At 43.6% G+C, this 24,365-nt stretch overlaps 4 protein-coding genes, 1 non-coding gene and 1 pseudogene across 7 annotated transcripts; 4 read left to right on the forward strand and 2 right to left on the reverse strand.

The window, feature by feature from the left end:
• Window positions 1-627: 627 nt before the first annotated feature.
• Window positions 628-1,466, forward strand: LOC127754142 (phytosulfokines 4-like). The gene is made up of 2 exons (XM_052279615.1): window positions 628-978; window positions 1,150-1,466. The coding sequence occupies exons 1-2, from the start codon at window positions 835-837 to the stop codon at window positions 1,291-1,293; spliced, it is 288 nt and encodes a 95-aa protein (XP_052135575.1). The 5' UTR covers window positions 628-834; the 3' UTR covers window positions 1,294-1,466.
• Window positions 1,467-8,962: 7,496 nt separating this feature from the next.
• LOC127755427 (uncharacterized) lies at window positions 8,963-13,624 on the reverse strand. The gene is made up of 3 exons (XM_052281103.1): window positions 13,064-13,624; window positions 12,796-12,983; window positions 8,963-9,984 (listed from the first exon to the last, which is right to left on the reverse strand). Exons 1-3 carry the CDS (start codon window positions 13,527-13,529, stop codon window positions 9,346-9,348), a joined length of 1,293 nt encoding a protein of 430 aa, XP_052137063.1. The 5' UTR covers window positions 13,530-13,624; the 3' UTR covers window positions 8,963-9,345.
• Window positions 9,993-12,789, reverse strand: LOC127755426 (uncharacterized; annotated as a pseudogene).
• A 2,032-nt stretch (window positions 13,625-15,656) lies between the features above and the next one.
• Window positions 15,657-18,122, forward strand: LOC127755035 (lysM domain receptor-like kinase 4). The gene has a single exon (XM_052280667.1). The coding sequence runs from the start codon at window positions 15,884-15,886 to the stop codon at window positions 17,939-17,941; it is 2,058 nt and encodes a 685-aa protein (XP_052136627.1). The 5' UTR covers window positions 15,657-15,883; the 3' UTR covers window positions 17,942-18,122.
• A 1,358-nt stretch (window positions 18,123-19,480) lies between these two features.
• Window positions 19,481-19,554, forward strand: TRNAE-UUC (transfer RNA glutamic acid (anticodon UUC)). The gene has a single exon. It is a non-coding gene; the product is annotated as a tRNA-Glu (tRNA).
• A 457-nt stretch (window positions 19,555-20,011) lies between these two features.
• LOC127753703 (uncharacterized) lies at window positions 20,012-24,242 on the forward strand. 3 transcript variants are annotated; one of them, XR_008012686.1, is made up of 8 exons: window positions 20,012-20,271; window positions 20,381-20,477; window positions 20,616-20,757; window positions 20,885-20,973; window positions 21,389-21,523; window positions 21,792-21,896; window positions 22,065-22,385; window positions 23,657-24,242. XR_008012686.1 is itself a non-coding variant. In XM_052279114.1 (7 exons), the coding sequence occupies exons 1-7, from the start codon at window positions 20,216-20,218 to the stop codon at window positions 22,188-22,190; spliced, it is 750 nt and encodes a 249-aa protein (XP_052135074.1). In that variant the 5' UTR covers window positions 20,012-20,215; the 3' UTR covers window positions 22,191-23,649. The 3 variants fall into 3 exon arrangements, 2 of the variants coding, with proteins under 2 accessions (XP_052135074.1, XP_052135075.1); XM_052279114.1 differs by lacking the exon at window positions 23,657-24,242 and having other exon boundaries at window positions 22,065-23,649; XM_052279115.1 differs by lacking the exon at window positions 23,657-24,242 and having other exon boundaries at window positions 20,019-20,271; window positions 20,885-20,967; window positions 22,065-23,649.
• Window positions 24,243-24,365: the final 123 nt, after the last annotated feature.

The raw sequence follows: 24,365 nt of genomic DNA on the forward strand, positions 1-24,365 counted from the left end.
TTAAAACAGGCATAAAAAACCGACACCAGAAGATGTTACAGGTGTCGGTTTTTAATTTTGAACTTATGTGAGGGGTTAGGAAAACATGAAAAGCCTCATATATATCACTTTTAGATGAACTGGCATCTATGAGTGTGTCTCCTATCAGGGGTTCTGTAATAGTGCGTCTTTTTCGTCTTCTATTAATGCTGCCAACCAAACACCCATTTTCAAGAATCGTTCGATCCTAACTAAAAGTATTAAATGCATACTAATGACAAAACACATTTCATAACCCCAGACTAATTCGCGAGACGAAACTATTGAGCCTAATTAATCCATGATCAGCCTATGGAATGCTACAGTAAACATGTGCTAATTATATATTAACTAAGCTTAAAAAATTTGTCTCACGAATTAGCTCTCATTTATGCAATTAGTTTTATTATTAGACTACGTTTAATACTTCTAATTAGTATTAAAAATCCGATGTGACAGGGACTAAAATTTAGTCCCTGGATCCAAACACCAACCTGCCCAAACCGCAGCAGTTGGAAAAGGAAGAAACAATCATCATGATAAGAATCCTTAGCCCACAGCAACAGCAAGTCATCAGCTACTATATAACTAGCAACATTTATGCTCCTCTACCTTCTCTCTGACTCTCTACTAGTAATACAGTACTATACTACTCTTCTTCTTCCTTCCAACCTCCTCAACTCCAAACCAACACCTCCCCCATAAATCCATCCATCCAACCCCATCACACAACCACCATCTTCTCCCTCTCGTTTTGTCAAACCAAACCAGACAAGCAGAAGCAGCAGAAGCTAGCTAGATATAGCTACTCCAGCCATGGCGCCGCCACGGTGCACCGCTCTACTGCTGCTGGCGTCTCTCCTCCTCTTCTTCCTCTGCATCTCAGCTACTGATGAGGCCGCAAGAACAGCATCAGGCCAACCGATCCAAGAACAAGAACAAGAACAGCATCATGGCAAGGTACGTGGCTGGCAGCAGGCCATGTCGCCGTCGACATTCGTTAGAACTAATCGACCACCGCATCGGTTCATGAAATCATGGAGATCGCTCGCTGCCGTCGAGGGCTGATCGAATTCTATGGCGATTTAGGTTTTCAATTACTCTTTGTATGCATATGTGTACTTTGTGTAGGTAGAGGAGGAGACGATGGCGGCGAGCTTCGCGGCGGTGGAAGAGCAGTGTGGGGGAGAAGGAGAAGGAGAAGAGGAGTGCTTGATGAGGAGGACGCTGGTGGCGCACACAGACTACATCTACACCCAGGGAAATCACAACTAGATTGTTAGTATAATCTACTATAGTAGCCTAGCTCATGCAGCAGCAAAACTGGATCAAATTCGATCGGATGAATTTATAATTCGCTTTGATTTCTGTTTGTTCCAATCAGTTCACTGTGATCGATTGATGTCATCTTATCTTATCGACTTATCCAATCATTAATTGCTGCTGCTGACTTCTCTCTGCATGATCAATGGATCAAAATGCGTGTCAACTTCAGGGGTTTTTTTTCCAGATAATGTCTCCTCAGTTATAGTATATCATATCACAGGTGTTCTTTCAATACTTCTTTTTTTCGGAATTGCTACAATCTTTCGATTTCTTGGCCCTTAGATGATGCTTTGAGATTCATAATAGGCATGATCTGAAATAAAAATCGCGTGGACGTGGGTGTGGGGATTAATTCAAACTGACAACCTGCTGGTTATGAAGTGTGCCACTGCCGAGTGAACTAGCCCCTCTCTGTGTTCTTACAAGTTACAAACAACTTACATACTAGTTGCATACCCATTACAGTTTAATTATACTATAGTTATATAATTGTTACATTTGATAGAGTTTTACATAAAAATCAGTCGAATGTTATATAGCTAGTCCTTTCTCTCTCTTTTTTTCTGAGTTGGGTGTTCAATTATGTAAAAGTTGGTGATCGATCTAGCAAACTTAGTTGTTGTTTGTCTGGTCCAGAGTCACTGTGTTTGGATTGAGTAGGAACACGGGGAAGGGGAAGGATCTGCTGCTTGTAGGTCATCTAGGACACATGGGATGTTGGTCTTTATAGCCATGATTGCTCAGCTTTCGAGGAGGGACACGTGTACACGACTCACTTGCTCGCATGAGTGATCTCTCTCCAACCAATATACATGTTGTCGATAGCCTATTCAATCTAAAAGCTTATGTTTTTGCATCTTTAGCTGGTAATAGTTAAACATAATGCTAAATTGATAGCTAGCATTATTAGGAACCGACCAAATAGATATGATTCATCATACAAAGTCCTCTTTCTGAAACACATGGCATATATTCACATGGTCAACTAAAATACTACCAGAGCATAGAAGTGTATGGATTATAAGCGTAATGCTTAATAGCCAAAAAAAATAACAATTTATAGGTGGCATTTTTATATAATTATGTTTTTAGTGGCTCAAAGGCTAATATAAAAAAAACTAGGATGAGACGGTAAATGTTGAGCATATGGTGTGTACATGAGACTGTGACCACGCCAGTGGGTTGTCAGTAGAAACAGATTAATTAGTTCAAAATCGATTCAAAACTTCACACAACCACACTTAAAATAAGGTTAACCCATACCTAATAATAATAGATCGATCAATCAACCGAACATGGACCTTGTTTGATGTTGTCATTCGCTAGCTTGTGAAGCTGCATCACAAGCTTGTGACCCTTGTCGCATGTGCCACAGTCTTTGTCATGTTCTTAAGAGTACAAGTTGACTTGCTTGCCACATGAAAATGGACAATGAGTCAGAGCCCAAGGCTGAAAGCACGAGGCTCACCTAATTCGTCTTCTTTCCAAATGTTAATTCAACTTGATCGCTAGATTGATGAGCATCTAATATGGAGCATATCTGCCAAACTACTAATCAAATCGTCTTCACCGGCCAAAGGTTTCAGCCGTACGGCTTTTAATCAGTTGTAAACTAGGAGGAAATGGCCCTTTCTGCCGACGAATCTGGCGCATTCTCTGCCAAATTTCAGTTTGTTGATGTATACTGAATTACTGATCAAGTCATTAAGTCAATCTTGGATTTGTATGCATGTATATTCTGATCTTAGACTGATCAACATAAAACAAGTCAATCTTGGATTTGTATCACTGAAAAAGAACACAAATTGAATTCCATCATTGGAGGATGGTGCACATTGATCAAATTCCTCAGATGATCTAGTCTAATAAACACTGTTCAACTGATAGTCCCAGCACTAGCTAGCACACTTCAGTAAAATGGGGGGTCTTTTGGCCAGAAGTTGCAAAACTAATGTTTAACAGAAATTTTATGGTCTTTGAAAAAGTATCTTGAAGTATCTAAATTTTACACTAAATTTTTTGATATCTGGAGGTATCAAATTTTATATTAGAAAGTGTACTACCTCCCGATACTTTTTTTAAGAATGATAAAGTTACCTAATTAATGTTTAATTACACTCACTCGTGTAGAGGTGAGAGGAGAGATGCCAATTGAGATACCGATGGCATATCTTAAACTTTGTAAAAGTACAATGGCATGGTTCCAATTTACCCTTTTGCAACAGCAGCAGCTGATGCACAGTAACCCATCAGGCCATATGTATACAGTCGAAAACTCAGCCAAAGCTCATTGTATTTTACCATGTCATGGAATCAGATCAAAATATCAGATGCAGCAAGAAACAGCTAGCTAAAGTGTCAAACCAGATAATGATGTCATGCCGTGGCGTCATCGATCTTGCTCCAGATCACTAGAAGACACATCTTCATCATCAGCTATCGGAATTCGTAATCGTCGTGCTTCATGTGCCACCGGTCTCCATTTTCAAGTTCCAACCATTCATCCAGGTCATCATTATCGTCGTCATTATTTGTCTTCTCTTTTTTTTTTCAGGTCATTATTTGTCTTCTGAAAGAGCGAGTTTAATAGTATAGCCCTACTAGCTCTAAATCATATATAGCCAATGTAATAGCCAATTTATATAATAGTTACCTACTATACTACAAATATTTAGTCCCACCTGTTATACACACATTACGTCTTGGAGCCCGTGCTGCAGCTAGCTACAGATCTGTAGCCCGTTGCTCTTCTCTCTCTTCCTTTATCTCTTTAAAATATGTTTATGTCTGACTTATAGCCTGCTATTGTACCTGCTCTCATAGCTCTTGATTAATTGCTCATCGATTGTGGCGGAGCTAGGAAATCTTCAAAACTCAAAAGCAGGCAAAACTTGCTTATACATCTTATATCTTCAAGGTTTCCACTAAATTTTGACAGAATCTAATAAATTTTGAGAGAATTTAATAGAAATTTTGGAGACAAGCATGGCTGCATGAGGTTTAGAATTATGTGAAAGTTAGATACAAGTTAAACTGTAATTACATAAAATAATTACATGTAAGTTATAATATAATTACACTATAATTATACCATATTATACTCAATATTTTTTAAAAAAAATTATCAAGAAATATATAGCAAAATCTTTTCCGACTCATCTGTGGCCATGGCCCATGGAAACGCGATGGGCTGGGCCGCTGTTGTCTAGGATCGGGAGGAGTAGCTGTGGCCTGTTCCCGCTGTTTGGCGGGCTGCTGGGCCTAATTTACGCTCACATATTTCATGGGCTTTGCATATTTCAAACAGCCGATCGATTGTTAACACAGGCAGGCAGGCAGGCAGGAAGGCACACAACTGCAGAAAATACAACATGAGCTGATAGGGGAGCTGGATTCATCTCAGCTCGCAGGAAATCGATCTGAACATTGCAATCACCAACGTGGAAAATGGGATGATTCACCCATTGATTCACTGTCTGCACAACACGTTAGAAGGGAAATGTTTCCTCATCTCTAATATATCATCCAAACAACTATAAACAATAAAAAGATATATTAATATGTACGATACTATATCAGTCCACATATATGTCAGTTCAAATAATATTTATACAAGCTGTAAATATGTCAGTTCAAATAAGATTTATACAAGCTGTAAAAAAACAAATATGATTATGAATATACTTGTCAGAGTTTAATTTATCTTTTTTTATAATTTATATAAGTCATATATGGATTTACATGTTTAGTGATATGTATATATTCAAATATGAACCTATCTCTTGTTAAAATTTTGCAATAACTATTGGCATATAGAATTTGAGGGAACATGCTCTCAGGAGTTTAGAATCTTTTTCCCAAGCTTCTGACTATCTGAGGTCGATCCAGGCATCCAGCGCATGCATGTTTGCTGATTAATTATCTGGCACAGACATGAACTCATTTCCCTGGACTTGAGGCCTTCATCTCCTGCATGATCCAACTTCCAATTCCAAGAAATGCCTTCCCCAGTCAGACTTGAGTTCGCTCCAAGAAATGACACGACTGTAGTATATATTCCCCTCAGGAAGAGAGTTGACCATACCGAGGAATGCATGCACCATCCAGTGGCGGAGCTAGGTTTGGAGGAGAGGGGGGGGGGGGGGCTCAGCCTTCCTCTTCCTCCTCCAGCCCCCTCTCCCCCCCCCCCCCCTCCTCCCTCACATTTCCGGAGTCCAGTGGGGTAGCGGGGGCTCGAGCCCCCCCCCCCCCCCCCCCCCCCCCCGCCCCCATGTTGGCTCTGCCGCTGGCACCATCCGACCATCCTGAAGGGCTTATCCTCCTCTGATTGCCTCGACGACTAGATCAGTGAGGCATTTATATAATTCATCTGTTTTTATATAATATACTATATCCGTATTTTAATGTAAGACGTCGTTGACCTTTTCATCAGCATTTAATCATTCGTCCTATTCAAAGTTTTTGTGCAAATATAAAAATATTCAATGATAAATCAAGTCACAATAAAATAAATGATAATTAAAAAAACTAAGAGGAATGGTCAAACATTGGTCAAAAAAGTCAAGGGCATAATACATTAAAATACAGAGGAATATTAGTTATATCATTTTTAACTAACTAACTTAAGTCAACGGCGTCATACATTAAAATATGGAGGAAGTATTAGTTGGATCTTTTTAAGTAACTAACTAACGTTATACTCCTATATTTAAAAATAGAGGTGATACGTGATACATTAATCTAGTGACCGATCCATACACAATCTGTGGTATCGGCTTACCCCACAGTTTTTTTTTAAAACACCCCTACAAACCTTAATTTTTATATATAAATTCTTAAAAATTGGAGGAATAATCCCACTTAAATACAAACCGGTAGTAATCGACCTCATAGGGTTAAATTCCTCGCTCCGCCTCTTAGTATATGTCTCAAACTAAGCCGAGCCAGCAATAGCTACTTCGATCTGTGACTTGCAGGTATCGATGTTCAGTCAATGTAAAGTATCTATTTTCTTTACCCACTCAATTTATATTCAGTCCCCCCCTCCCACCCCCCACCTCTCTCCTGCCAACACCCTCAACTCCAAACCAATGCAACACACCTCCCTATAAATAATCCAACCCCCCATCACAAAAAAATCATCATCTCATTCCCTCTCTCTCACTCACTTGATTGATTAAGCTGCAAAGCAAGCTAGCTTGCAATGGCGCCACCGCGGTACACCGCTCTACTAGTGGCGTCTCTCCTCCTCCTCCACCTCTGCGTCGCCCATGCAGCAGCTACCGAGGCCGCGAGATCGGCATCAGAACAACACACTGAGGTAAAATCAGGGTTCAAAATACCGAAATGAATTTCAAGAATTTTGGTATTTCGGACCCCCAATACGATATTATTTCGGTCGAAATTTTTAAATTTTTTTAGTTTTTTTTTTGTAAATTTTGTAATATTTTGTTTAAAATTTCAGAAATTTAGGACCGAAATTTCGGTATATCGGTGACCTCCGTCATTGCATGCTGTTTAATTTCCTGCATGCAAGATATATAGAAGAGTGATCACGGTCATTGTTCATGCAGATCACTAGAAGCTAGGAGTTTTGTACATATATACCAAGAATTAACTGATCGAGACTTGTATGGCAATATAATTAATTAGGTGGAGGATCTGGTGGCGGCGAGCTTCGAGGCGGTGGAAGAGCACTGCGGCGGCGGCAGCGCCGGAGGGGAAGACGAAGGAGAGGAGTGCTTGATGAGGAGGACGCTGATGGCGCACACCGACTACTACTACTACGAAAATCGCAACTAGCTAGATGTCCTAGCTAGCTAGCATGAAGCAGCTAGCAAATTTATAATCGAAGTTCAGTTCAGCTAGTAATATCAGTTTCTATGGCCGCCAACAACAACCAAATTAACGAACGGAAGAATTCGCTTAAATTAACTTTCTGTGTGCATTAATCAGTTTGCGGTGGTTGCTGTAACAACTTATAAAAGGAGAAAGAAGTTAAAAAGCTGTGATTTTGACAGCACCAAAATTCTGTTTCTCTCGCTGATTTGCTCGTTTTATAATTTTCTTTCTTCTTCCGAGTGTTTTTTTCAAGAGAAGGGTATCTTCTTATCCGGCCTCTACATCCAACCGAATATATGCATCCTTTTTAAATTAGAAACTTAGCCTATCAAACAGGGAACTTAGCCCTCAAATAACTTAATCTTAAATTCGCTCCTATAGAGATTTAAACTCAGGACCTTGAGGTACTACTCAGGTCACTGCAACCACTAAGCTACATGCCCTCGTGGTTGTTCGACAAAATAACAGCCCCATCGTTTGGCCTAAACAGCCAAAGAATAAGCCAAATTTTGAATTTTTGAAATTTTGAAGTTGATTTTGAAATGCTTTTAACGTAATTTTTGTTAATGTTGGCTTTTAAGTCGCTACGAACAAATCTACAAAAGTTTTACTTATAAATTAATTTTAACTTTTTAATAAGCCAAATAAGCCATTTTGGACAAAATGGGCAACCGATGGGAGCCTAAGAATGAGCGGGAGAGAGTATTTCCTGACAAAAATTAAACAAATTTCAATTTCATACTAGCTGGTTGTTTAAGCTATATATATCGTACAAATATTTGAGCTCTTTATACTGACCAACTCATCCCGAACCAAAAACTTGATTTCCCCGTATCATGTGCATATATATAATAATCGCTTAAACTACTCCCTCCATCCGATTTTTAGTATGACACAATTAATTTTAGAAATACGTTTGACCAAAAGTTGAAGCGTCATCTACTAAAACCCAGATGGTATTATCAGTGTTGAGTAGTATATATATGGTAGATGGGGTGGGTTCCCATTAGATTAATACTTCCGTCGAATTTCTATCATTTAGATCTTATACCAAAATATAGTGATTTTTAGCATTATTTACAGTATTATTTATCACATTAATCACCTCTTTTTCTCAAAATTCTTCCCATCTTTCCCCCACCCATCCCTTTGTTGAGGGTCACTAGAATGGTTATTTTTTTCTTAACTTTAATCTAAACAACCCAGAAATTTTTTTATATTTTACTCCAAAACGAAGGGACTATTTTGTAACCACAGCCGCTTGGGCATGTGGTAACCTGCAGGCCAGTGGGTTGTCAGTAGAACTCGAATCTCGGATTTGATTCAGAACTTAAATACAGTACTAAAATATAATCGAGTACAAGTTGACATGTTGCCACATGAAATGTATTCCCTTGTCCCAAAATAAATCAACCTAGAATGGGATGTGACTCATTCGACAGGTTTGTCCATATTCGTTGTTTTAAGATGGGTCATATCCTATCTTAGGTTAAGTTATTTTGGGACGGAGAGGGTACAATGAGTCTCATTCTGCTTAAGAAAAACTGGACTGCAAAGCCTTCGGTCTAAAAAAACAAATGGGCAATGAGTCATAGCCCAGCTGAAAGCACGAAGCTCACGCCATTCGTTTTCTTCCCAGTATTAGCTCAACAGTTCAACCTGATCACCAGGTTGAGATGAGCATCTGTTTCTGCTGAAGAATCTGCAGGCGCATTCTCTGCCAAATTTTCAGTTCGCCCCTATGTATTTAAGTCAACCTTGAGATTTTGATGATATGTATAATAATATAAACATGGACTGTATTTTTCTTTCACTGAAAGAGGACGAATTGAATTTCATCATCTTGATACACGTTGGAGGAATCAGATAATATTGATCAAATTCCTCAGATGATCTAGTCTCTACACACTGTACAACTGCTAATCACACCACTAGCTGGCTCACTTCAGTAACTTCCCCAAAAAAAGAGAAGAAAATGGGGTCTTGCATAGCAAGTTGCAAAGCTGATATTTGCATTCACTTCGTACAGAGAAGAGAGGAGGTAAATTTTGCAACAGCAGCATGTAGTCGAAAACTCAGCCAAGCCCATTGTATTTTGCCGTGTCATGGAACCAGAACATCAGATGCAGGAAGCTAGAGTATCCAAACCAGCTAACGTTGTCACGCTGTGGCATCATCTTCCTCCAGATCACTAAAAGACACGTCTTCATCATCTGCTATTGGAATCATCGTGTTCCCTGCACCACCAGTCTCCTCCTCTTCCAACCATTCATCCTCGTCATCATCATCGTCATCGTTACTGTTCTTCTGAATGGCAACTCTTGATTGCTCACTGAGGTTAGTGGTCGATGGCTGTTTCTGTCGTTCTTCAGAATTATCCTCTAGTTTTATCTCAGACAACTGTCCAGGCTCTTCATTTGCTACTGTATCTTGTGCAGTGAAATCTTGGATCCTTTCTTCCATCCTGGCTTGTGAGAACTCAGTAGCATCTTTCAATACTGGCACAAGTTGTACAGGTACACTGCTGGTGATGTCATCTGCGCAAAGACCTCCAGAGTCATTGAGTGTACCATCTGATTGCATTTCCAGAATTACTGGTTGAGGCGCGCCATAGTTGACGTTGCTGAAGGATGTGGCCCTTGCAGAATCATCTTCATTCTTTAATATGCCCACAACCTCTACAGGAGAAGGCACATTACCATCTATATTACTGGAAGAAGCAGCTACCATGTCTTCGTTGCTGTCTGGCTTTGACTCAGATTGCAAATTGCGTGATAGCTTCTTTCTAGCTTCCAAAATCTGTTTCAAGTCAATCAGCAGTAAGTAAGAGTAAGTATGGTACTATCAATCAATGAAATGGAATGGCAGCAACTGATTGTCTTGATTTGTGAGAAAGCAAAACCATCAAGCAACAGGGAAAGAAAAAGAATGAAAAAGCCCGTTACTTATTATCAAATAGCCACTAGGAATTTCCAGAGAAACCATTACAAAACTTTGTAATTAGGCCAAAAGTAATTCATCCAACAGCGGTAACAGTGAAATAGTCGCTAACTTTATTCATAACTTATAGCAGAACTCAGGATCGCACCATCAAAAAGAGGAAGAGAATATTGGAGGATGCATTTCTTGATAGACTTATATGAAATATAAGAGTTGATTAGCATAATGCAACACAGACTAGATAGGTGAGAAGTTCCACCTGGGCACGGACCTGCAAAGTTGGAACATATCATTTGTGCATTATATGATATTTCTACGATTAGACAATCATGGTTTGTGAGGATGCAATCATATTTTACAACTGCCTAAAAATCCCAGACTCGATATTTTGACAAGATTACACTATGCTTCTAGAGAACATCTTCTCAAAGCAGTAATACAGATTCAACTGAAGGGAAAAAGTACCTCACTGAATCTCACTCATTCATAACTCATTGAAAATGATGCAAAATTCCCATACATTTGGGACTACATTTTCCATGTCGTACAGCTACAATTCCCACATTAGCAAGAATGCCTACTCAGAACACTAACATAATCCCGCACCTAATAGTCTACCTTATCCATCTGGAGTCTGGACCATATCTATCCAGATTAATTGCCCCAAACTAGAGCCTGGACCTTCATGTATTCTCACGCAGTGACCAGTAAGCCCCAACGGGAGCGAATGGCAAGATCCACCTCCTCAGAGCTCCAGCGCAGGTTCAAGTGAACTCTCCCACTCCGAGCATAGACAAGGATACAACGCAGGCAGTTCCATGTGGCAAGGAAGGCGGCTCCTCCAAGCTCTGGCGCTGACAAAATCTGACCAAGGTGCAGACAAGGACACGAGGCAAGAGGTGAGGAAGGCGGCTCCAAGCAGCAAGCCAGCATGGTAGGCAGTGATGGATACAGCATACGAGGGGAGCTGCTTGCGCGCTTTAGCTCTCTTTCTTGATACGAACATTGAGGAGAGCAAACTTGCCTTCATCCCAGCCTTCAGACCTTTACCTTATCCATTAATCAACATTCATACCATCCACCATATTATGTACCATGCGGATTTTACACTCCTCCTTGCAAGAGGGTTCCAGCAACAACATCCTTGATCTTTTTCGGTTTCCCTTTATACCTGGAAGCATGTTCAGATATTCAGAGATCCCACTTTGCGTAAAGGCGTACCTTAAGGCGATCACTCTTTCCGCACTGAATTCAGCAACACCTTGTAATGTGCTGTTCCTCATGTCAATGGCAAGAACCCATGCTTTGTCATCTAAGTAGTTGACCTTAGTCATGAGGTAAACAATGTCATGGTCGTGCATGCTGAGAACAGGATGACCTGTGTGGAGCCGCACCATGGTTAGCTGAGGTATGCCTTGGTCGTCTAGCAGCTCAGGCAGCTTTTCATAATGCACTGGGTTATTTTCAAAAGAGACCTGAGAAGCATCAAGTTTACAGTTCTGGTGCCAATCCTCAAAAGGATTAGAGCTGATCCTGCTCCATGTGGCAACTGTCCAGCCATTGGAAATGTAGTTGCCTCGGGTAAACGAGCCTGGCTTGATGTGAATCTGCAGCTCAACATACCTGATAAGACCTTTGATGACACTAACGTCACGAGTATTTCTTGGGCAGCCTCGCAGCTTCCTGGTTGCCATGAGGGGGGGTGGGAGTGAGACATAGAGGAACACTGGGTTGTCCTTGAGCACGTCACAGAAGAGGATGCCCTTCCAGAGGTCAACCCAGCCTATGGTGCCAGCTTCTCCTCCAACAGTGATGACCTTGGCAAAACTGTGGTCGCCGCGAGACATTGAATGTGGACGTGGCAAGCCCCGTTTGCTGATCCAGCTCTCGGCATTCGAGTGTAATAGGTGGAGGTCGTAACGCCCAGGCACTGATCCGTTAGTGAGGGCGGCGATGACGTACAAGGCAGGATGGTCGATGTGGGGTTGGTAGCGTATGATGCCAACACTGTGGTCATCGAATAACGGGGCATAGGGATCATTAGGATCAAAGCAAGGGCCAGGGTGCGGGAGCAACTTGAGCGAAGGCCAGCCAGCCTGAACCTGGTAGAGGTAGTAGTTGCTCCTGCTGGGCCTGTAGATGGTGCCGCGAGGACCTAGCGCGATGCAGAGGACAAGGACGTCGCCCTGCGTGGCGACGACCTTGGCACACACATAAAGACGGTGTGATCGTAGCCAGGGCAATATACACAGACATGGGAGATGAGCGGCGGTGGCACGGCGCAGATGGTAACCTGCACCTCCATGCCGCAGCTGAGCCTGCAAGTGGCGGTGGTCGCGTTGCGGCAGTCGGCAATGTAGGTCAGCAAGTCAAGTAGGCACGTCGCCGGAAGGGCATCGTCATCGTCATCGTTGCGCCGTGGGTGTGTCGGTGGACACAGCCGCAGAAATTGCTCATCCTCCATGACTCTCATCTCCTTCTCCTCCTTCTCTTGCTATGTTTCTCCAACCCGGGCAAGCGAAGCCGTGAGGTTTATAGTTGGGAAGTGGGGATTTCAGTCGGCTACATGGACATGGATTCCCAATCGGATTGGAAGAGGAGGAATCCTTCCCGATTCGGATTCGTGGAGGCAATGTGGTGGTGGAGGAGGAGGAGGAGGGGAATGACTACCTGTGGGGTGGAGAGGAGGTCGGCGTCGTCCTTGCTGAGCTTGGGATGGAGCAGCAAGAAGTAGATCTTCCAGAAGCATCCCTCGCTCATGTGGCTCGGGCAGAGCTCGATCCGCAGATCGGCCAGCTCCGGCGCCACGCTCTCGACGGCGAGCGCGTGGTCCTGCTGCGCATCGGTCATGTCGAAATCTGCGATTCCCCACATCCATGGATCAATGCAAACGCCATTAACAAGGCGGAGCGAGCGAGTGGAGCACGATGGCACGAACCGTCGTCGTCGTCGGGGAGGAGGGGGAAGTCGAGCCAGAGCTCGGGCCGCGTGGCGGCGTCCCGCGCGAAGGCGACCGCCTCCTCGGTGAACCCGGCCGCCTCGGCCTCCGCCGCCTCGGGGGGAAGAAGCGAGGAGGCGATCTTGGCGAGATCCGCGACGGCCTGACGCCCGGGGAGCCGCGCGAGGCCGGCGCGGAACCGGCCGGCGATCTCGGCCGGGTCAGGCGCGCGCGGGATCCCTCTCCCGCCTCCGGCGTGGGGCGGCGGCGCGAGGAAGGAGGCGAGGCCATGGAAGCGGTTGGCGAGGGCGTCGGTGAGCTCCGAGAGGTCCTCGCGGACGCCGCGAGGCGGGGACGCGGATGCCGAGGCGGAGGCGGAGGCGGCGGACGGGGGGAGGTCTTCGCCGTCGTCCGGCTCCTCGGGAGCGAGGAGGGAGTTGGCGATAGAGCGCGCGAGCCACGCCATTGCCGGCGGCGAGGCGGCGGCGGCGGCGGCGGCGAAGGGGGAATTGGTTTGCTTGTGTGTTTTGCTTGGCGTGTGCGTTCTGCGTTGTCTAGTCACTGTCTGGTGGGGCCGGTAGTTGGGGGAGGTTTAGCCAAATCGCAGTATAAGCGCTAATTACGTGGATACGTATTCCATGAAGGAATACGTAAAATTCGATAATACGTCTTCGGGGTTGCAAAGCCGCACGATTAGAGCTGATTTGACATGTAGCTTTGATGCCTTTCACGTTAAAATACCTTGATTGTCTAACATTTACATGTAACCTTAACTGCCTTTTTCTACCAAGAGTTTGGCGTAATTTTTTTTAACATCATGATAGCTCCGTTTGATTCACACTTATGCAAAAAAAAAAAAAGATTTATTTATATATATATGTTTGGTGGCTGCATATCGGCCTTTGGATTTTAATCCAATGATCTGAGATTTGCAAAAGTTTAGCTTTCTGATAGATAACTTAGGAAGCTCCTAGACCTTGCGATTTAAAAAAGAAGTCCTAGATTTTCTTTTAAAATAACTTCTGAATTTTATAATAAATAATTCATTCATTCTTACCATGAAATCTTATTATAATATATAAGATAATCTATACTTCGTTCATCCATTCAGACCTTTCACATTGGGGGCTCATATCCCGCATGTGCGCATCGCGAGATTAAATCGCGCGCGGGATCGACGGTGCGGAGTCGCCTTTCTCTTTTTTTTTCTTTTTTATGTTTTCTTTTTGCTTTTTTTCTAGGAAAAAATAACCTCCCACACATTTTATTTCTTATTTTAAGACGCGGAAAATTTTGATAGGTACAGAGAGTTAACTACAATAAACTTTTAAAAATTTAAGATTTAAAACTTTTAACTCAAGATTTCAAACTTTCGACGTAGGTTTGAAAACTTTTAAGTCAAGATTTGAAACTTTCAACTCAAGATTTTTTTTTTTGAAATTTTCACTTAGATTTGAAAACTTTCAGGTTAAGATTTAAAAATTTTCAACTTGGATTTGAAAACTTTCAGTTCAGACTTGAAAACTTTCAAATCGGATTTGAAAAATTTCAAATCACGATTTGAAACTTTTAACTCGGATTCGAAAACTTTCAACTGAAGATTTGAAACTTTCAACACAAATTTAAAAAAAAATCAAGTCAAGCTTTGAAAACTTTTAACTTAAATTTAAAAATTTTCACTCAAAATTCAAAATATTCAATTTAAATTTGAAAAATTTCATCTCAAAATCCAAAACATTCAACTTAAATTTAAAAAACTTTCAACTCAAATTCAAAACTCTCAAGTCTCAACTGATATTTAAGGTGAAAGATTCAATTTATAAAATATCACAAAAAAAACCATGCACGTGTGTGGAGAAAAGAAAGGGAGCAATTTCCATGAAAAAAAAGGGAAAAAGAGAGAAACTAGCCGATTTCTCTCTCAAAAAAAAGAGAAATTAGCGCCGTGGCCGTTGGCATCACAGACGCTGCTAACACTTACGCGCTAATTAGCAAATTTGTTCACATTGGTCATAGACCCCAAATTTCTTATATGCATGAGGCAGTCAATATTTTTTTCCTTTGCAAAATTTCAAACGCGTGTTGATGTGTCGCTGTTTGAGTTTGACTGTGAGTCTCTGACTGCTTTAGAGGAAGGCGTTTCCTGCCAAACGGGAAAGCACATCCTAGTCGACATATCCTTTTTTAATTTGATGTTGTCCACGTTCAAATATCTTGACACTGATATGTCTAAACCTTATATACCTTTATTCCAGCAGAGTTTGGCATGATTTTTCTGTTAATAACTAGAGTACTTCAATATGAAAGCTCCTATTGGTTCACACTTACGCAAATCAAGCATCTCTTCAAGACTTCAAGACAATAACTTGACTAGTCGGCTACTTAATTAGCCATCCTCTCATCATCCACACATTCAACCATTTTCAGAGATAAGTTGTCTCTGAGAATGGTTGAATAAGATGGCCACGGTTGGGAAATGTGCAAGAGAAGATCAGTTGAAAAGTACAGCACTGAATTATTGACTTCTTATAATAATCCTGCACAGTGGAGTCCAGCTCTACACCAAGATATCTAATCCCCTAGTAGTGATGATTAAGCACTAAACATTATTGGTTAACAAATCTTCCAACATTGACACTATCTTCCTTGCTGTTACCAAGTCAAAGACCCCATCATCCCCTTAGTGTTCTTATTCCAAGCTTCATTAATATTCCTTGGAAAAGAAATTATTTGAGCTTCTCATTTTCTCAATCAATTCCATTTCAGCTAGCCTGCAGCTACCATGCAATTGCTTCCAAGCTGAAGCCAAGAACAGCAGCGATGGCGCAATGGCGTTCACACGCCATGGCCGCGTTCGCCTTCGTCGTCGTCTTCCTCCTCTCCGGCGCGCCGGGAGCCCGGTCGCAGCAGCCGTACGGCTCGCAGGTGGCCGACTGCCCCAACAAGCACAACGACACCGGCCTCCTGGGCTACTTCTGCAGCAGCGGTGGCGGCGGCGGCGGCGCGCCGTCGTCGTCGTCGTCGTCGTGCCAGACCTACCTCACCTTCCACGCCACGCCGCGCTACCCCGACCTCGCCGCCATCGCGTCGCTACTCGGCGCCGACGCGTCCAGCCTCGCCGCCGCGAACTCCGCGGCGTCGCCCACCGCGGCGCTCGCGCCGGGCGCCAAGGTGCTCGTCCCGGCGACCTGCTCCTGCACGGGCGCCGCCTACTACCAGCGGAACGCGACGTACGTGGCGGTCGCCGGCGACACGCTGCTGGTGATCGCGAACGACACGTTCCAGGGCCTGTCCACGTGCCAGGCGGTGCAGGAGCAGGCCCTCGGCGACGCGCCGGCGAGGTCGCTCCTGGCGGGGCAGCGCGTCACCGTGCCGCTCCGGTGCGCGTGCCCGAGCGCCGCCCAGGCCGCCGCCGGCGTGAGGTACCTGGTGACGTACCTGGTCGACGAGTTCGACGAGGTGGGCGCCATCGCTGCGAGGTTCGGCGTCGACGCCGGGAACATCTCGGCGGCCAACGAGATGGCCATTACTGACACCATATACCCTTTCACGACGCTGCTCATCCCCGTCAAGTCCAAGCCCGACGTGTCGCAGCTCCGGTCGCCGCCGCCGCCGCCGCCTCCTCCGCCGCCGGCGGCGCCTGCTCCGACCACGAACCGCAAGAACCACACCGGAGTCTACGTCGGCATCGGTGCGGCCGCCGTGGCTGTTCTCGCCGTGGTCACCGCTGTTGTGGCTGCCCTTGCTGTGAGGGCGAGGAGGCGGCGACGGCGAGCCACCGCCGCTGTCGCCGCCGCCGGAGGCAAGGGCGGTAAAGGCAACGACAAGGCGTCGCCGGCGTTCACCGGCGGCGAGGTGTCCGTGTCGATCAGCGAGGCGTTCTCGGGCCTCTCCGACATCAAGTCCTCCCTGAAGGTGTTCACCTATGCGGAGCTCGCGGCGGCGACCGACGGCTTCAGCCCGGACCGCCGCGTCGGCGGGTCGGTGTACCGCGCCGTGTTCAACGGCGACGCGGCCGCCGTGGAGGTCGTGGACCGGGACGTGTCGGCGGAGGTGGAGATCATGAGGAAGATCAACCACCTCAACCTTGTCAGGCTCATCGGCCTCTGCCACCACCGCGGCCGGTGGTACCTCGTCTCGGAGTACGCCGAGCACGGCACGCTCCGCGACCGCCTCCTCGCCGGCGGCGGCGCGCCGCCGCTGAGCTGGTCGCAGCGCGTGCAGGTGGCCCTCGACGTCGCCGAGGGGCTCCGCTACCTGCACGGGTACACGCGGCCGCCGTACGTGCACATGGACGTCAGCAGCGACAGCGTCCTCCTCGCCGGCGGCGCCGACCTCCGCGGCAAGCTCCGCAACTTCGGCGGCGCCAGGGTCATCCGCGGCGGCGGCGGCGAGGCGTTCACGATGACGAGCAACATCGCCGGGACGCGCGGGTACACGGCGCCGGAGTACCTGGAGCACGGCGTCGTGTCGCCCAAGGCCGACGTGTACTCCCTCGGCGTCGTGCTCCTGGAGCTCGTCACCGGCAAGGGCGTCGACGAGCTGGAGGCCGACGGCGCCGGCGACCCGTTCGCCGGCATGAACGCGCTGGCCGGAGACCTCGATGGCGGCAGCGAAGACGACGCGGCGGTGACGAGGAGAATGGAGGAGTTCTTGGACCCGGCGATGGCGGCGACCGGGAGCAGCTGCCCGCGCGAGGCCGTGGCGATGATGGTGAAGCTGATCGAGAGGTGCGTCCGCCGCGACGCGGCGGCGCGGCCGGGAATGGGGGAGGTGGCGCAGCATCTGCTGATGTTGCACGGCGTCTCCGGCGACGGCTGGCACAGCTCGCTGGAGCACTACCGGAGCTCCGGCGGCGACGGCGGCGAACAGCCATAGTTCATAGCGGTGGCTAAGCATCAGAGACGATTAAAGATACTTATTAGTAGGATTTTAATTTTTTTTGAGATGAGAAGATACATAGGATGCAATTAGTTCAGTTCATATTATCAAAGATGATTTCACCGTCATTTCAATTTTTCAGCCGGTATAAAAAACAGCAAATGTATTTAAGTGCTCCTATACTTATTTGAAAAAGAATGAAGCGTATTTACATTCTACTATGGGTATTATGGCTCCCATCGTTTCGCTTATTGGTACAAACGAAAAACAATTTTCAATTTGTGAATAAAACTTTTATATACACGTTCTTAGCGATCTAAAAGCAAAGCTGAAAAATAAACTTCGATGAAAAAAACCTCAAAATCAACTCCAAATTTAAGGATGAAAATTCAAATTTTAGCTGATAAGCATGAGCATAAGCGAACTGATGGCCGCCTATGTCGTCTGTGTCACTGTGTGCTCCCCCATATTTAAAATTCTAAAATCACACAACCTAACATAGGATCAACATGACTAAAATGTTTTTTTATGTAGTATCGTATCATATGAGTTGATTTTATGGATTAGTTTGTACAACAACTATCAAAATGTTCTTCGTAAAAAATAAATTAGAGTGCACTTGTATTGAATATATTATAATATGTAATGGCAAGCAATTACTCCATTTATCAAAAAAAAGTCAAATCATGTTATCCCCAAATTTGATTTTTTATGGAACAGAGAGATTATATATTATTGTTGGGATAACCTCGACGGTTGATTTAATGGGATCCCCTATGTCGTGAGTCTTGGAATGCACTTCATTATTCCTATGCCACAGTCCGTCCCTAAATTCCCTAACAGCATACTCCTTTCATTTCAAAATAAGATCATCTTTTCTCATTTATTTGTTCTTGAATAAGTTCATCTTTAAGCAATCATTGTATTAGTATTTGTGAAAGTAAGTAGAGAAAATGGAGGGCAGTTGCATTGCGATTTGATAAATTAAGGGTAATATAGTCTTTTTATTTTTTTTATTGATATGTGTAGGACGGTTGAAAAATAAACTTTTTTTTTTGGATGAAGTTTTACTCCTGGCCATTTCAAAAATCTGATGGCTCCGTCATCAAACGCCGCTTAAAAATTTAATTCCCTCTAAATTCTACATCTATACTATTTATAAAGTTACAACCCATTACATTCTAAAATTTAACATGTAAAGTTATCACATCATCATCCATTAGTAATTATTACCACATCAATTTAAATGGTTTATAGCCTTTTCCAATGATCGATTGAAAATATAAATTCTATACATTTACGTCGTCTAGTTATATTACACGTTACTTTTATTATAATCATATTAAATTTTTACAGTAACACACAGGTTCTCATCTAGTTAAGTAGATGTTCATGTCAGTTAGTTGGTGCCTAATTTTTACTAGCAATTTTAGCTTGCTTATAGGGAGGGGGTTACGGGTTTTGTGGACTCACTGGTTGAGATTAAATCGACCTGTTGTTGAGCAGAATAAAATCACTACAACAACTGAACAGAAATCCATTGTCGTCTAGTCCGGTTAGGATACCTGGCTTTCACCCAGGCGACCCGGGTTCAAATCCCGGCAATGGAAGCTCTTTTTATTTTTTTATTTTTAGTTTTTTGCCTTTTTGGCATTTGTTGCGTTTCTGTTTCACCTAACACTCTGACTGTGAGCATACTGAATTTTTTAGCACAAATTTGTTCATCTTATTAATGTATATGTGTTGCTGATTCAACTTTAAATGCCTATTTGGCATGGCTCCAGCGCCAGCTAGAGCTAAAATGAAAGTGGAGCTAGATAAAGTACTCTCATAAAATGAAATAAAAAGATAGAGCTGGGTTTCGGTAGTTCGGCTGCTCCGCAACTACATATCCAACTCCTGAGTTAAATTTTATGAGTTGAAACTCTATCAAATGGACCCTAAGATTGTGTTCAGGAGTGAGGATTGGGAACGTGATGCAAAGAAAGCAGCCTAAATGTTTCCTTAAACATTATCATAAAAAAGAAAAAAATATCACCAAAGATGTACAAATTTCGATGAGAATTTTCATCTTTTTTTGTCACTGTTTGTCTAATATTGCAATTTTCATCTCGGCCGTCCAATCTCCGATCCGACGACCACCGCTCACCGTTGTAGGGTTCAACGCCGCCGCCGCCGCCGCCGCCGTCTGCACCCGCGTCAGCGCTCCACAAAGCAACCCGGCTGCGGCGGCGGCGCCACCCACCTGCTTCATTGCTCACTCCGGCGGCGATGGCCGACGACGTCGCGCCGCGCACCGCCTCCGCCTACCTCGACCCCTCCTACTGGTTTGGTTCCCCTTTTTTCTTTTTCCTTCTCTTCTCTGCTCGCGGCTCGCCGGCGCGGCAGCGGATGGGTCTCGCTGATGTGATGGCTGGCCTGTGTGCGCGCGCGCAGGGACGAGCGGTTCGGGAAGGAGGAGCACTATGAGTGGTTCAAGGATTTCTCCCACTTCCGCCACCTCCTCGCCCCGCTCCTCTCCCCTTCCATCTCGGTTCGTCTCGCCTCCTCTCTTCCCCCCACGAATCCCTTCTGATATCATCTTTGGGTGGGGGGAATTTGTTTTTTGTGGGTTCTTGAAATTTGAAGTCTGGGGGTGAAATGAAATCATCTCGAATTCGTGTTGCGCTAGGTTCTTGAGGTTGGGTGTGGCAACTCGCGGCTCGGGGAGGAGCTGCTGCGGGAGGGCGTCGCCGGCGGCATCACCTGCGTCGACCTCTCGCCCGTCGCCGTCCAGCGGATGCGTGACCGCCTCGCGGAGCAGGGCACCGAGGGTAACTTTTTCACTGGTTTATAGTCGTTATGAATCACTAAAATCTGAAGAAATTGTTTGTGGTCCTTACCAATGGCACTGCCATTTGGGATTTTGGGGGTGAAATGTTGGCCTTCTGCTTCTTGCAGGTGTGGAGGTTGTGGTGGCGGACATGCTTGATCTGCCGTTCGATCGTGAGAGCTTCGATCTCGTGATTGAGAAAGGCACCATGGTATTGGTACTGCTGAGTTTGATGTTGCCATAAGAAATGAAGATTCAGCGTTCATGAATGCGAAAGGAAAAAAAAAACTTAGCATTGAACTTAAACACTAAGATTTATAGGAGTCAGGCATCCAATATATGACCTGAAAAATCACTGATAGACCATGGTGTGTGCTGTGTTGATTGCAATTCAAAGAAAACAAATTAACTATAAACCTTACTTTATATATAAGTTAACATAAAAAATGTTTACTTTTGGATATTTTGGAAATGCACATACAGGGAAAGGGGACTGGTCCAACACTCATGCTTATAAATATTTCGTCCTTTAGAACAACTCAATGAGATGCTTTCTGTGCTCACTTCATTCTGAGACCCTTGTCCATCATATAATTCAAATGTTGTGAACCAATGCTGTATCTTTTTGTCAGGACGTATTATTTGTGGACAGTGGTGATCCTTGGAACCCAAATCCTACAACAGTGGATAATGTGATGAAAATGCTTGAAGGTATCCACAAGGTTTTGAAGCCTGAAGGCATATTTGTATCAATTACCTTTGGACAGGTTATTGAGATTCCGATTCATTATGTCTGTTATCTGTATTTGATTTCTGGTTTTTCAGTATGATATTTGTGCATGCTACAGAAATTCTGCAAATATGTAAATACCCATTATGTATAATTACATATATATGACTATATTAAAAAATGATAGTTGCCAAAGAATGTTTCCAGAGGATTATGGAACTAATGTAACTTACCTCACTTTATGGCTTATTCGTTCATCTAATCTTCTCTTTCTAATATTCTGTTTATCTAATCTTATCTGGCAGCCACATTTCCGTCGTCGATTTTTTGAAGCACCTGGGTTTACATGGTCTGTTGAGTGGAGCACCTTTGGTGATGGCTTCCATTATTTCTTCTATATTCTTAAAAAGGTTTAATTGAAAAGCATTCCTTTGATTTCTTGGTGCTCATCAATTCGGTTAAGAGTTTTGCACTGTAGATGTTATGACTCCATTAAAAGTTTTGCGCTGTAGAACCTAACTCTAGATGAAAGTTGCCCTCCTCCTCATGGGAAAGTTTATCTTTTGATTAATCTCCAGGGCAAGAGGTTGTTGGATTCCAACAGTAACCAACATACACAGCCTGCTGCTCCAAGCATTAATATGTTCCATGAAGAGCTTGAGAGTGAGGACTACATATTCCGAACAAATGTTGATGAGTTGTAACTGGCAATTTAACAAGTGCATCATCGGCTTGGGTGGGAGTTTTGATGAAGCTACTACACATCAAGAGAGACGTCCCGTCCAGCATCAACTTGGTAGATGAATGATCTTGGACAGATGCATGGAAAGATCTTGCTTGGTGCTGTACCATTGCCCTGGTTAGGGATTTCTGTGCCAGCTGAATTGACTAGAAAACAGGTACCTTTATCATTGTTCCCAGATTTTTAGTAAACCTTCCAAAGAAGTTCCCTTTTGTTTCCAAACAATGCACTTCTTTGCTACTCCCTCCGTTTCATATTATAATTCGTTTGACTTTTTTAAATTCTATTTTTTTAAGTTTGACCAAATTTGTAGAAAAATATAGTAACATTTTTAACCCAAAACAAACATATTATTAAAATATATTCAATGTTAAATTTAATGAAACTAATTTGGTGTTGTTAATGTTGCTAGTTTTTTTTTATAAACTTGGCCAAACCTTAAGAACTTTGACCAAGTAAAAAGTCAAACGATTTATATGAAACGGAGGGAGTACTAAAGTAGCAATTATGTTATCCGATGCTGCAAATATGCCTTCTGACGGTGTCAACTGTGGCCTAGTTTGGCACGTCCAAAATCCTGGTCTATCCCATGGGGTGAGTAATTTGGTTCAATTTCCTGGGCATTTGCAAGCTAGGCCTTCAGTTTCATGTTAGGACTTGTCTGGAATTCATGGAAAATTTTATGGGAACCTTGCTTTGTTCTATACTCCCCACTACTAATGACCTACTTTGTGGAGTTCCTAAAAAATTATGACAGATGCCTTAATCAATGCTCCATTTATTTCAAAATATAAGGCAGATGTTTCATAATATAAGGCGTGCATGCATGTATTATGTTCCTAGAATACAAATTACTCGGTTACACTAAACACCCCTAAATCCATCATTGTTTTTGCATTAAAAAAATTATAATAGTCCCAAATTGTCTGCTCCAAATCACTAACTATTGCCGTTTTTATGAAAGAAAGAAATGACTGGTAAATTACTTCCATCCAGTGAAACTGGCACTATTTCATAGCATAAATCAAAACCTTTCGGGGAAAAAAAACATTTTAATAGCCAATAGTAATTTGCCTTGCTTTCAACTGTAGGATCGAACACAAAGAATATGTAGAAAACAGCGACATTTATTCACCAAACAGCGACATGTTTTGTTATATTATATTGAATAAGTAAAACAAAATATGTAGAAAAAAATAATACTAAAAAAGGTCCCAAATACTACCCATCAAGTATAACATGTGAATGATTATTCAGACGATTAAATGGGATATGGCCAATTATTAGCTAAAAATGGAGTTTTGATTCGGGCGATCACGTTAACAGAACGGACCGTTTTCCATGGCCTTAAGGCTTACTCTCTCTTCCAAAAAAAATCAAATTGTGAAGATATAAAACTGAACAAACATTATGTCTATATATTTTCAGGATTAAGTTTTTAATGGACGGAGGAAGTACTCCAGTAATTGCGAGGAATGCACCAGTCCTGGCCATGTGCTGGATCCATTTCCGGCCAGTACTGGCACACGTAGTTGTCCGGGTCGCAGCAATTGGTCCGTTCGAACGGCCAGCCGCAGTTGCTGCAGCAAACATTGTAGTTAGGGATGCAGTCGCCGCCGTCCTGAAGGAGCCTCCTTATCCCCACCTTCGACGCCAGGTCGTCGTCGGCGGCGGAGATACTGCTGCCGGTAAGGGCGGCTCCGACGACTTCGCCGCCGCCGCCGCCGCCGTTGCCAGCAACTGCACCATGATCGCCACTGCCATCCTATTTGTCGCCATCTCTCGACCTCTCTCTGTGATGGTATTTGCTTTGGTTTGCATCTCCCCTCTTACCATATTGCGTCTTATATAGCCGTAGGATATATCCGAAAATATAACCATTTTTATAATGGTGACAAGTCAAATATTCTTATCTTTAATTATTAATATTAATTTTTTTAAAAAGATCAATCATGTAAAATTGATGTTACTGTATTTATCATTAATCATAATATGTAACTTTTTTTATTTAAAATATTATATTGTTGTTCAAAGTAACATCTCGAAGATCGTGTCAAAATCCAAAAATACTTATATTTTAGGACGGAAGGATTATATCTTAAACAACTGCTAAAAAGTCATAACCGAGAGATATCAT

Source organism: Oryza glaberrima, chromosome 11 (assembly GCF_000147395.1).
Source record: "Oryza glaberrima chromosome 11, OglaRS2, whole genome shotgun sequence".
Lineage (NCBI taxonomy): Eukaryota > Viridiplantae > Streptophyta > Magnoliopsida > Poales > Poaceae > Oryza > Oryza glaberrima.